The sequence below is a fragment of the Azolla caroliniana genome, unplaced genomic scaffold, assembly GCF_043228905.1.
Source record: "Azolla caroliniana isolate FFs.n. ecotype wild unplaced genomic scaffold, voAzoCaro1.0.p SCAF_5, whole genome shotgun sequence".
In the NCBI taxonomy this organism is placed as follows: Eukaryota; Viridiplantae; Streptophyta; class Polypodiopsida; order Salviniales; family Salviniaceae; genus Azolla; species Azolla caroliniana.
In genome coordinates this window covers 24,356,231-24,369,054 of record NW_028230440.1, presented here as the reverse complement: position 1 = coordinate 24,369,054, position 12,824 = coordinate 24,356,231, and the positions used below count along the sequence as shown (strand labels likewise).

The 12,824-nt window shown below is 35.2% G+C and overlaps 1 protein-coding gene across 2 annotated transcripts; it reads left to right on the top strand.

Moving 5' to 3' along the window:
- The first annotated feature begins 7,035 nt into the window (after window positions 1–7,035).
- Window positions 7,036–10,538, top strand: LOC147864553 (putative peroxygenase 5). Of its 2 annotated transcripts, none has more exons than XM_087319185.1 (6): window positions 7,036–7,162; window positions 9,325–9,429; window positions 9,519–9,604; window positions 9,688–9,782; window positions 9,902–10,027; window positions 10,198–10,538. In XM_087319185.1, the coding sequence occupies exons 1-6, from the start codon at window positions 7,147–7,149 to the stop codon at window positions 10,385–10,387; spliced, it is 618 nt and encodes a 205-aa protein (XP_087175311.1). In that variant the 5' UTR covers window positions 7,036–7,146; the 3' UTR covers window positions 10,388–10,538. The 2 variants fall into 2 exon arrangements, with proteins under 2 accessions (XP_087175311.1, XP_087175312.1); XM_087319186.1 differs by having other exon boundaries at window positions 7,104–7,162; window positions 9,343–9,429.
- The last annotated feature ends 2,286 nt before the right edge of the window (window positions 10,539–12,824 follow it).

Sequence of the window (12,824 nt, the reverse complement as noted above, 5' to 3'; positions counted from 1 at the left end):
TTAACCATTTGTTGACATCTTGGTAAAGTATGTTGGATTTTGTGCTATGGCATCCTCCACAAGAAAGGGGATATACCAATTCATTACAAATGGAGGTTTTAGCGACACCAAAGTTGTTGAGGTGGGAAGGTAAATACTTCCTTAACCTTCAATTTAATCGGATGGATAGATTGGATTTGGTAAAAGTCAAGGATGCTATGTTGGCATCACAAAGAAGATTGATGGCATTTCGAACAACAAGATCAATATTTCGTATTCCAAGACGTTATACCTTGATTTGAGATAAGTTGCAAGAATTGCTATCATCGTATGAGGCAATTCTTGATTTAGATGGGGAATCTCAAGAGCTTGATTGGATGTTTGTTGGAAATAGGAGATTGAATATGATCTCAACAAACGATACTTATCACAAGTTGATTGACAAACATAAGTGGATGGAAGAAAGGGTTATAAAGATATGAGGTTTTCGTAAGTCCATTACCTGGTTGTTTCATATGATCATGGTAGGTTGGTGTTCTCGATTGATGCTACGACCTAAGGAACTCATTTGGAGATTTATCATTGGGGATGCATTAAAAAAAAAAGAAACATTGCTAGGGGAATGTGTTTCTTTTGTTCAGGGGAATTGGAACATAGTAAGCATTGATTTCTTTCATGCTAGATGGTTAGGAGGTGTATCAATTTAGTAAGGATGTCTCTAACTAGAGTACTAAGCCTATCTTCTTTCAATTAGGTTTTTGCACATATGGAGAACAATGAACCGATGCCTCGTTTCAAAATTATTTTTGAGTTCTTGAGGTATTGGGGGCTATTGTGCAATTGGAATATGCAGAATGGCTTCACTTTTGATTCGCAAGTTGGGGTAAGAAAATATGTCATAAAGTTAAAAGGACTTCTTTGTGGTAATTGACAATGCTAGAGAAGTCACGAAATCTCAACCATGAAGAGAAAGAACTTTCCAAGGTCACATATCATCATATTCACCATTTGAATTGGTGTGTAGGGTGGCATTGAGTTTGTAATTGTAGTAGCATTTAAATCCCTAGAAAGGTCCTATACTTTGTGGTAAGTTAGTCATGGTGGTGTTTTTTTTCTTTCGTAATGAAAACCATTATTTAAAGGGAGAGAGAGAGCTTAGATGGATGTAGCTCAGTTGGTAAGGTTGCCCAATGGAGACAAGGTGGTGTCATGGGTTTAACCCCTAAAATATTCCATAGTGACATCTATATTAGTGAAATAAGAGATATTTAGGAGTCCTTAAGAGGTGAGACAATTGGGTTTCGAACCTAGGATGTAGTGCTAGTAGTGTAAAGAAAGAAAGAAACCCTTAAAGCTATCATCATAGCTTTCACGAATTGCACTATATGTAGAGCATGTAAAAAGCAAGTGATATTCATCCTCTATTGGCCCTTCATTGCATACCTTACATGCCTTTATATTTGGTTGATTTTGATTCCATAATGCAACTTCAATAATTGGTTGTGTGATCGAGTGCGAAAGATTGTTAGGGCTCTACGTAGGGACCGACAACAACTTAGTTCAAGCCTAAACCGGTTTAAAACAGCTTAGTGACTCGGCTCATGCTTGAGCTTGACTAAACAGTTTGAGCTCGGTTTGGCCTGTCTCGAGCCTTGCCAAACTGCCTCAAACCGGCTAAGCCAGTTATGTGGTTTACTAGTTAGATTAAAGAAAAACTTCAAAGTTAGAAATTAGTTAGACACTTGAGAGAGAGAGAGAGAGAGAGTACACAGACGATGGATGTTAGAGCATGTGGGGATCATTTCCTCAAATGCATATTCAGGTTTTTTAGTAGCATTAGAGAATGACCCTCCCCCCACATAGGCATATGATAGGCAGAGGAGACTAAGAAGTGTTTTAACAAAGTGGATTTTGCATACAATTAATATAATTGTGTGCTTTTACCAAAAAAATAAAGAAACTACACAGACGAGAGAGAGAGAGAGGGGGAGGGAGACTACACAGAGAAGAGAGAGAGAGAGAGACGGAGGGAGGTTTCCAAATTGGTTCACAACTCGGTTTCCAAGCCAGTTCCCATGCCAGTTCACAAACTTGTTTAGGTCAAACTGGTTTAGGGATCAGTTTGGTTTGGTTTATTCAGGTTTGAGAACCCCAAAACGGTTTAGGCTTAACCGGTTTGGCTTGGATAAGGCCAAACCAGTTAAGCCTAAACCGAACTATTGCCGATCCCTAGCCCTACGAGAGTTAATACTCATGTTAGTAATGGGGTAAGGTTGAATATGATCAATAAGGTTGAACCCAACACTTAGGATTTATGTTTGCAATGTAATATTCTAAACTTGTCCTTTTAGCATCTTTCCACTGAATCTTCCTTAGTGGGTCAATTAATCTTTCCTCAGTAACTACATATTTCATAACATCCCATCTTTAGGAGATCTTCCACATCCGATCTTTAGAGAGAGAGATTTTATAGTCCATGATGAGTCTAATTTTGACCTAAGAGAAAGAATTAGAATTAGAATTTTTATTGCCCATAAAGAGGCCAATTTTGACCCATGGGACCAGAGTATACATGCGTTCTTGATATGTCTCCTTCCTAAGAAGGGGTATTCATACATTGAAGCACACAATCTCTATGTGTGAATAAAGCAAACACATATGAGCTCAACTTCTCGGTGGTGTCTTAAGTATGGCACTTACGTTATCACTCCCTCTTAGTATGCTAGCATATCTTGAACGAATTGCACTATATGTCGAGCATGTGAAGAGCAATTGACACTCATCCTTTACCATGCCTTCGTTGCATACTTTGCATGTCTTCAAATTAGTTACATTTTGATACCATGATGCAACTTCAATACCTAACTTGTGAGATTGAGTGCGAAGTAGTGTAAGGGCTCTACGAGCATTACTACTCATATTGGTAATGAAATAAGGTTGGATACGATCAATAGACATTCTTGCTTTATATTGAGACCAACATTGAGGGTTGACATTTGCAATGTAGTATTCTAGCTTTGTCCTCTTAGCATCTTCTCACTTCATCCTTAATGATTCCACCAACCTTTCCTCAATCATTACATATTGCATAGCATTGCCCGAAAGCTTTAAAAGATCATCCAAACCCCATCTTCTAAACCATTTCCTTATGTCAACAACCCAACCGGATGAGAGAATCTTACTTTTATGATTCTTTTGTAGCTTACATCCAACATTCAAAGCAAGATGTGGTAATCGATGATTCGACATATTCTTGACTTTTGTAATGTATTTATATACTTTTTGGAGTGCCAATAGTTCTATGGGTTGAACACTTGTTTCCAAGAGCATAACATGGTAAGAGGTAGTGCATTTAACTCCTAATTGCCTCCTTAAAAACATATTTTGAATTTTCTCAATCTCATTCCATGCATTAAGAGAGATGGTGCCACCCCATACTTCTACTCCATAAAGCAATACTTGAGTTACCATAGCATTGAACAACATTAGTTTTACTTCCCATCCATAAGTATCACTTTGGTTGCATTGGTTCTCCAAAAGGTAATACGATTTCCAACCGGCTTGGAGCCTAGAATCAAAGCATGCACTCCATTTATTTGTGGTAGGTACATCAATACCAAGATATTTAAAGCTTTGAACAAATTGTATATGTTCACCTCTATATGTGAGCATAGGGTAATGATGAGGTTGAATGGTTTGCACTACCATCATTTTTGTTTTATCCACATTCACTGCTAGTCCATTACTATGGCAAAATTCTTCTAATACCCCAAGTAAATTTTGCATACTATCAACATCATGTGAGAAGAGTACCACATCATCAGCATATAGAAGCAATAAGATAACATGTTGCATCAATTTGGGAGCATTCAATCCTTCTTCTCTTGTAACCTTATTTATCACTTCTTCTAATTTATCAATACATAAGCCAAAAAGTGTGGGTGATAGTGGACATCCTTGCTTGACCCCCATGTTACTTAAAAAGTGCTTTGAGAATCCACTATCCATTTTTAGTGGCATTTTACTTGTTCATATAGGCGTGCAACAACAACTTGGTACTCTAATGGCATGTCAATCTCTACCATTCTATTCCAGAGCTCACTTCGTGGTACGGTATCAAAAGCTTTCTTAAAATCAACAAAACAACAATAAAGTGTTTTTCCTTGTAGTCGACTCTCTTCCATGATTACTCTCAATGTGACCAAATGATCCATAGTGGAGTGTTTTGGTCTAAATCTTGCTTGCCCAAGTGCTCTTTTACTTGTACTTTCAGCCCATGTGCTTATCTTTTGCTCCATAATAGTGCTATATAATTTAGCAATAGTTGAGCTCACCATTATTGTACGATAATTTGATACTTGATTCTTATCTCCGGCTTTAAATATTGGTTTAATCCAATTCATAAGCCAATCATTTAGAAATCCTTGTTTTATAGCTTGCTCTATTATTGTCATTATCCAATGACGAGTATGTGGCATTGTCCATTTTAAAAGCTCACTTGAGATGTAGGTTGCATCTGCTGCTTTCCCACTCACCATCTTCTTTATTCCCTTATTGAAATCATCAATATCGATACATGTAGTGCATGGTGTTTCAATTTTCTCAACCATAGGAGCCACACCGTCATGCATATATAGCCTTTGTACATAGTAAAACATCTCTTCATTTGTAAAGTGGTCTTTCACATCTTCTTTCTCACCTTTGAGTTGTCCCCATGCTAATTTTGGCTTGAGCTTAAACAAGTTTTTCCTTTTCATCTCTTGCATTTGGAAATATCTTCTTTTCTTTCTCCTCACTACTTTCTTATATAGGTGCCATGCAATAATCTTTTCATTTTCCCCCTCTATGGACTTAAACCATTTGAGATACATCTTACATTCATTGTCGAACCAATAATTACATGGAAAACTACACGTCTTATCCCCACCCACATGCCTCTTAAAGTATCGATACCCAGCCTTAAGGATGATATCCTTCAAATGTTGCCAATTTTCTTTAACATTGTTGCTTAGAGAAAAATTTAACAAATGGTTCTCCACTTCATTTGCATACATCTTAGCTTTTTCGTAACAAGGTTGTATGATACATCTTTTTTCATCCTTCACTCCATGGCATCTATTGGTGAAATGTGGAATTGCAAGCTCTAGGTACAATGGCTTGTAGTCTGAGTCCGGAGATAGAGAACCAACTAGCGAACATTAATGTGTAATCAACCTCATTTCCTCCACCCGAGGATGGTAAACATGTGAGCACATTTGTCAATGGGAATGCCTTTATGCCATTTAGGATAATCAAGTTTGTGCAATTTAACATATGTATCAAAAGTTTTCCATAATCAGACATGACACAATCCTCTGAGTCATGCAATAGACAATGTTCTATTACATTTTCTTCAAATGTCGCCACGTTTTGGAAAATTTCCAACTCTTGCATTGAAGTCTCCCATAATTAAAACTTTACCAAGCTTCTCAAATGAAAGTATACCATGGCATAATTATGTAAAAGGATCATCACAATCTAACCAAAACCTACTATAGTAGTTTGAGTCTTTGTGAGAAATGTAACATGCAACTATATACAACTTCTCTTTCCCCAAATTAACCTCTATCAATATGTATCTCTTATAGTCATCATATTTGCATACTTTGATAGAATTATCTAAGCTCTCATGGTAGATACATGCTATCTCGACACACCCAATATTCCCTTTGGAGTGAGGCCATATCGATTTTATGAGGTAACCGTCTATCTTAGGTATACGTTTTGCCTCATGCTCCCATGTTTCAGTCAAAAATATAATATCCATACCTTGAGCTACATCATTGAGTCCTAAACCCTTATTCGATGGATATCCTACACAATTCCAAAACATTACTTTCAATCGTGAAACACTTATAGTCCCATAGGTTGTTGTTTGCTATGCCTTTTGATTTGCTTTCCTCGATGAATATGCTTGCCTTCTACGTTCTTGCTCTTGTGGAGTTCTATCCTCCATTACAAAAAAACTTGTCCCTTTTAAGTATACCTTACTACTATCTAGAATCATTGCCCTTTTATGTTCATCAAGGATTGTACAAACAATAGCTTTAGAAGACTTTCCCTCTAATTGCTTTTTGCCAACCCTATGTGCGGCATATACAATAACATCTCGCACAGCAAAGTGATCTTCAAAGAGACAAAATATAGTAGATATTTTATAGTCCATGGTGAGACTGATTTTGATTGATGAGAGAGAGAGAGAGAGAGAGAGAGAGAGAGAGAGAGAGAGAGAGAGAGAGAGAGAGATTTGGGAGTGCGTCATAACTGGGATATGCACAATGCTTTTATATTTGATGATAGACACGGACTTATAGAGCATTATATATATGTATTTATATATCTACGAGAGAGTTCAAGGGAGTATATGACGTAAGCAGGTTTTGTTGATTGGAGCAAGTTCAAAATTCTTTCCTCGATGGAGTGTTTGTCCATATATATATATATATATATATTGATTTGACAATTGTTTCGATATCTATCTATCTATATATAGCTGATTGATTTGACAATCGGTTCATGCGTTTACCCACAACCAACTGGGGTGTCCATAAATAAATAAATATTGCTTAATGATTGGCGATTGATTCAGCACGTCCTCACTACGAGCCCTATCTAATGGTAGAGACAATATATATATATATATAGCTTAATGATTGGCGATTGATTCAGCACATCCCCACTAAGAGCCCTATCTAATGGTAGAGACAACTAGTGGTGGGCAGTGTTTTCCACACACACAAATGTATTAATATAATTGAACGTGAGAGAGAGAGAGAGAGAGAGAGAGAGAGAGAGAGAGAGAGAGAGAGAGAGAGAGAGAGAGATGTGTATTGTAAGTAACACTTGCTATGTATGTATGAGAAGGAAGAAGGAAGAAGGAAGAAGGAAGAAGGAGAAGGAGATGGAGAGAGAACACGTATACGTGAAGGAGAAGAGAAATTGGATAGGCATGGCGTGAAGTTATCTATGCCCTAAATGCAACAGCAGAATATAGCTTTTTTAACGAATGAATTACATGTTAATGTCTTACTATAAAAATTAGAATGAAGTGATGGGAGGACTTAATATTTCCAATTACAATCCCTCTCTCTTTCTCTGTCTCTCCCCTGTTCCGTCTCAACAGCTTTAATGGAGAATCTTGCAGGTCTCTCTCCCTTCCTCCCTCTCTCTCTCTCTCTGATGTTTGGAATGGTTTCCCCTTCTTTTTCACAGGAATTAATTGATTTGATGATATTTGTTTTCATCTCTAACCTAATCCTCTGTTTTCTTTGAGCTTCTTCTAATCAAATCCTTTAAAACACACTCATTTGATTCAATCCCATTTCTCTTCTATGTTTATATAGATTCATGATCTTTTGCATACAATATATACTCATGAAAGTACATGTATGCATACACAAAAACACACATAAGAGGTTTTGTATACATGCACACACACACACACACACACACACACACACACACACACACACACACACACATACATACATACATACATACATACATACATACACATACACATGTACAGCCTTGCATACACTCATGTGTATGTATATGTGCATCTCATGATTAATACATTCATGTGTATGCATGTGTGCATCTCATGATATTACATGATATAATTGATCTGGTCTTAAATTCAATCCATGATATCTTGTGCATGGATCAACAAAAAGCGCAACTAATTGGCCATCATTCTCCCTTAGTATAACAACATAGTGTAAGATGGCCATGTTGGTTACATTGATAGCCATGGATGACCCGAAACACCACAACATCATTGTTGACTCAATGTCGGCATGGTTCTAGAGATATATGAGTTTGTTTCTAGTTGTATGTGTTCCAAACATATGGTTGTTTGAACATGTCCATTCTTGCCATTGAGGTTGGCTTGTAAGGGTGGGTGTGAATGATCTTTTATACAATATTTACAATATTTAGTAATAATGCCTAGAAAGAAACGTTGCAAAAAGTGGTTCATTTTCGATATTGGAACAACTTAAGTCTCATGATTTTATGAGGTTCCCATAGTATGAATAATTGGGCTTATGCCCTAATTATCTGGCTTGGTTTTGTCACATGTGATCTCACATGACATTAATGTTGCGAAGTTTATTGAATTAATGAGAAAGGATCACTGCTTGATATCACTCTTTCAAGAGTTATTAGTGGCGTATAATTGTTCGTACCAATGTTCCTAATTATTCACACTATCATTGCTAGGAGAAGTGTGTCACAAATTGTGTTTTTAACAACAAAGGATGACAAGTACTTAATCCTAGTTTATGAAGATTTTCTAGTATGGACATCCCAAAATACATTATCGAGATTTCGTAGTTAGAATAATGGTCATGTCCTGAAATATGTTTTGATCTTAGTTTGTCAAATTTTTTGTAGTTGGAAGAATGGTGTAGTTCTGAATTTTGTCTTGAAAGATAACCCATACTTGATCTTAGTTTATCAAGCTTCCCAAATTGTATTTTAGTACTTAGAATACTGTTGGATCATGTGCCAATATTCCTTGATTGATGAGGTCCTAATATTCGTCCTAATATTCCTTGATTGATGAGGTCCTAATATTCGTCCTAATATTCCTTGATTGGATGTTTTGCAACATTGCTATCATAATTTAGTTGGAGAAAGTCACAATTTGCATGTAATTTAACCAAGAGGGATTGCCACTTGGTCTCATTTTATCAAACTTTTAATAGTGTAATATACAACTCCCATGTCCCAATAGTCCTTGACACAACTATGTAGTACGAGCAAAAATAAATTTTGTAGCCTATGTATAATATTGAAGTAAAGAAATCTTTTATTGTTGGTAAAACATATTGTGGTCTTGGGTTCTCGAATATAACACACGTACTGTTCATAAATATTATAATCATGCGTAGTAACACACGTGTAATCATTAGGAATCAAGTTAATAAAGTCATACATGATTTGGCCTAAAAGTTTAGTTAGAACGTGCATGTACTTTCAATCGCTAATGTAGCCATCCCAAAGTTAAGGTTCTAGGAACATGATTGTCTAGTGTCCATATATTGTTTGACCCTTATTAGTTGTAGCTATCCCAAGAATATGGTGGTCGAGACACCATATCAAGACTAATATTCGACTATGGCATTTCAACAAGAACCAACTTATTTCATCAATGCAAAATGTTTGATTTGATTCTTGCTTTTGTGGTTGTTGCATATGTGTGTGTGTGGGTATGCATGCATATGTATATATATATATACATATATCTATAGAGAGAGAGAGAGAGAGAGAGAGAGAGAGAGAGAGAGAGAGAGTATATAGGTACCCTTGGTCAAGAAGGCTATTCTTTGACTCCTCTACAACGTCATGTGGAATTCTTTGATCGTAACAAAGATGGTATAATTTACCCACGAGAAACATATACGGGTGAGTCATAACTCATGTACATATCGGTGTGTGTAATGTATAATCATATTGTTTTTCTATTGATTGTATCCTCAATAATTATTTTCTAGGATTGAGAGCAATAGGATGTAATGTGCCTTTATCGGTTTTTGGGGCGATCTTCATTAATGTTGGTCTTAGTGGTAGAACTTCCAAAGTGAGTAAAACAAACGACTTCCACTTTAATTGTGCTTAGGTCCTTACAAATGCATCCCTCATAAATTCTCACGATGACTACAGGCCAACTTTCCGTCAATATCTTTCCCTATTTATGTAAAGAACATCCATCTTGGTTTGCATGGGAACGATTCAGGGATATATGATGAAGGTGGAAGGTAAGTCACAATACATTGAAATGTTGTTAATGTATGGATTCCTCTTGTCTATGAGTGAATGTGCTAGATATTGTTACATTTTTGTTTGTTTTTGCTCTATTGTAAATTTGGTCTTGTAGGTTTGTACCTCACGTTTTCGAGCAATTGTTCAACAAGTACTCGAGAACAAATCCGAATATGATGACGTTAAATGAAATCAATGAAATGCGCAAATCGTTCCGCAGGGATTCGAGCTTTGGTGGAAAGTAAGAAACCCCATCAATAGAAACAATTTATAAAACACTTTTTAACATTTCAATAACATAACTATATGATGATTATAGTAAAATTTACTAATCACAACATGGTTGATACATTATTCTCAAAATGTTAATATAAATTTTCTATCTTATTGTGGCCTACAATGACAATATAGAGTTGCATCCTTTATCGAATGGAGAGTAGCATTCCATACTTTGAAAGATAAAGATGGATTTGTTCATAAAGAAGATGTTAAACAAATATATGATGGCACCATATTCTATTACCTCGAGGAAAAACTAAAGAAGGAGAAGGAAGATAACAAGAAGGAAAACTCAGGCCAGAGCCCTACTAGTACTAGTTAGTGCTTTGGTGTTGGATCATTATTTGTAACAATGTCATTGCATGTTTCTCTATAAATGTAATTAAATTGTTTAATGATGTTTCCATTTCATCTTTTGTGGATGTTTATCATTGTATGACTATCTTCTATTTTCTAATACATTGTCTTTGGTATCCTTGTGTAGTGTCTAATAATGTCTATCTCTCTCCATATCTAAACTCTCTCTCTCTCTCATGTGGTAGCATTATTTTTACATAGAGAGTTTTATGGTGGTGTAGTAACCCCTTTCATAAGTAGGTGTTAGTTATGGGCCTGATTTCAGCTCAAATCAAACTAAACCGTTAAGCCATGGTTGATTTATCGATTCACGAATAAATAAATGGTTTGGTTTAAAGGTTTATTATTGTTTGGTTAACTTTTTTATCATTGTGATGGTTTATTAATATAATGGTTTAGTTGATGTTTTATTGATTTGATTAATTTCACTTAAATGCTTATTTAATTTTATGGTTTAATAAATGTTTATTTATTTAATTTTTTTTCTAATTTAATTAGTTAATCTTAAATGCTCATTTAATTTAATGTATTTTTGTTATTTTAATTAATTTGACTTAAATGGTTAGGTTTAATTCTTTTATTAAATGGTTTGTTTTGGTTTCAACTTTTCCCTAAACGGTTTTGATTTAAAAGATTTGGTTTACCTTTTCTTAAATAGTTTGGTTTAAATGGCTTGAGAGTTCTCAAACGGTAGCAATGGGCCTAGTTCGGTTTCTTTGCCTTGAAACTAAACCAAAATGAACAAAACCATTTATATAAAACGAAAACCAAATCAAACCAAATCAAATCGAATTGAACAAAACCATTTATATAAAACAAAAACCAAATCAAACTGTTTATGAACTTTCAATCTATTAAACCAAACCATTTAAGATAAGGTAAATGATAGTATTTAAACCAAAACTGTTTAGGGAAAGTTGAAGCCAAATCGAGCAATTTAATAAAAAGTTTAAACCTAACCACATTTAAGTCAAACTAATTAAAAAATTAAATAAATAAAAATGCACTAAATTAAATAAGTATTTATGTTCAATTAATTAAGTAAATAAATAAGCATTAATTAAGCCATTAGATTAAATAAACATTTAAGTTAAGTGAATTAAATCAATAAAAAACATTAAATTATATAAACGTTGGGATAAAAAAAGTTAGCTAAAAAACGTATAAACCTTTTGTTGAGAATCAAGCTTAACATAGCACAACATGTGAACACACCTTTTGAGAATCCATGATTACTTAAAAGTCAAGAGTCACAACACTACTCTCTACACATTAACTATGTGTCATAGAATCATATTCTATGACACAAAACTAATGACTTACATATTCCCCATGACTATGAGTCTTCACATTCCCCAAGAGAGAGAGTGGTTGTTGTAAAGTTAATGAAGAGAGAGGGTGACTCTATATAAAGCACCCTCCTCATACTTTATACTATGTCGGTTGTGACTCCTTGTTATGCTACATTTTGTAAATCTCATTCTACTTGTGAAATATACACCTTCTTCTTGAGTATTCTATTTTCTAATCATTTATCTATCTTGAGTTCTCTTTTCTCTCCACTCTTCTTCTCTCACACATATACGCACATAACACACATCTATTCCGCTACACAAGAATCACCATTGATTCTTTACACCTTTAAACCAAACCACTTAAACCTATAAACCAATAAACCCTAGTTTCAAAACCAAATTGAACTAAAACTGAACCATTTATAATAATTAAAACCAAACCAAACCAAACCATTTAGATATTTTGGAACTTATAAACCTTTAAACCATGGCTTAACAGTTCGGTTTCATTTGAGCTGAAACTGGGCCCATTGCTAATAAATGGTTGGTTTGGTTTTTATTTGATATAAATGGTCGAATCTAATTTGGTTCGGTTTCAAAGCAAAGAAAGCTAACCAAACCAAAACCGAATGGACCCATCGCTAGTAGGAGTCATGTACAAGGATATATTGTTTGGTCCCATAGGTTAAAATTGGTCTCTTCATGGAGGATAAAACATCTATTCTATTCTTTCACTCATTCTCTTTTGGGGGTTGACTTCATATATATCTCTTAATTCATTAGATGCCACTGTGGAATGTAGGGGTTGAGCCCATGACCACTTGGTCTCCATTGGGCAACCTTACCAACTGAGCTACATCCATCTGGGCTCTCTCTCTCTCTCTCTCTTAGTAAAAACACGCAATTATATTAATAAATGTGTGTGAAAACATTACGTATGATGGGTATCACAATGGAGTATGTTCACCCACTAACTAGACTACATGGGTAGTGGAATATATTGAATTGCCAATAAGCAAGACGAACATTCCATCGGGGAAATTTTTTCTACTTGCTCCAATAAAGAAAATTGTCACATTAGTATTCCCTTCAACTTTCATAGATATG

Coding starts and splice junctions, on each gene's coding strand:
- LOC147864553 (XM_087319185.1), top strand. Junction 9,430..9,518: donor CCCACGAGAAACATATACGG/GTGAGTCATAAC, acceptor ATTATTTTCTAG/GATTGAGAGCAATAGGATGT. Junction 9,783..9,901: donor ATATATGATGAAGGTGGAAG/GTAAGTCACAAT, acceptor TTGGTCTTGTAG/GTTTGTACCTCACGTTTTCG.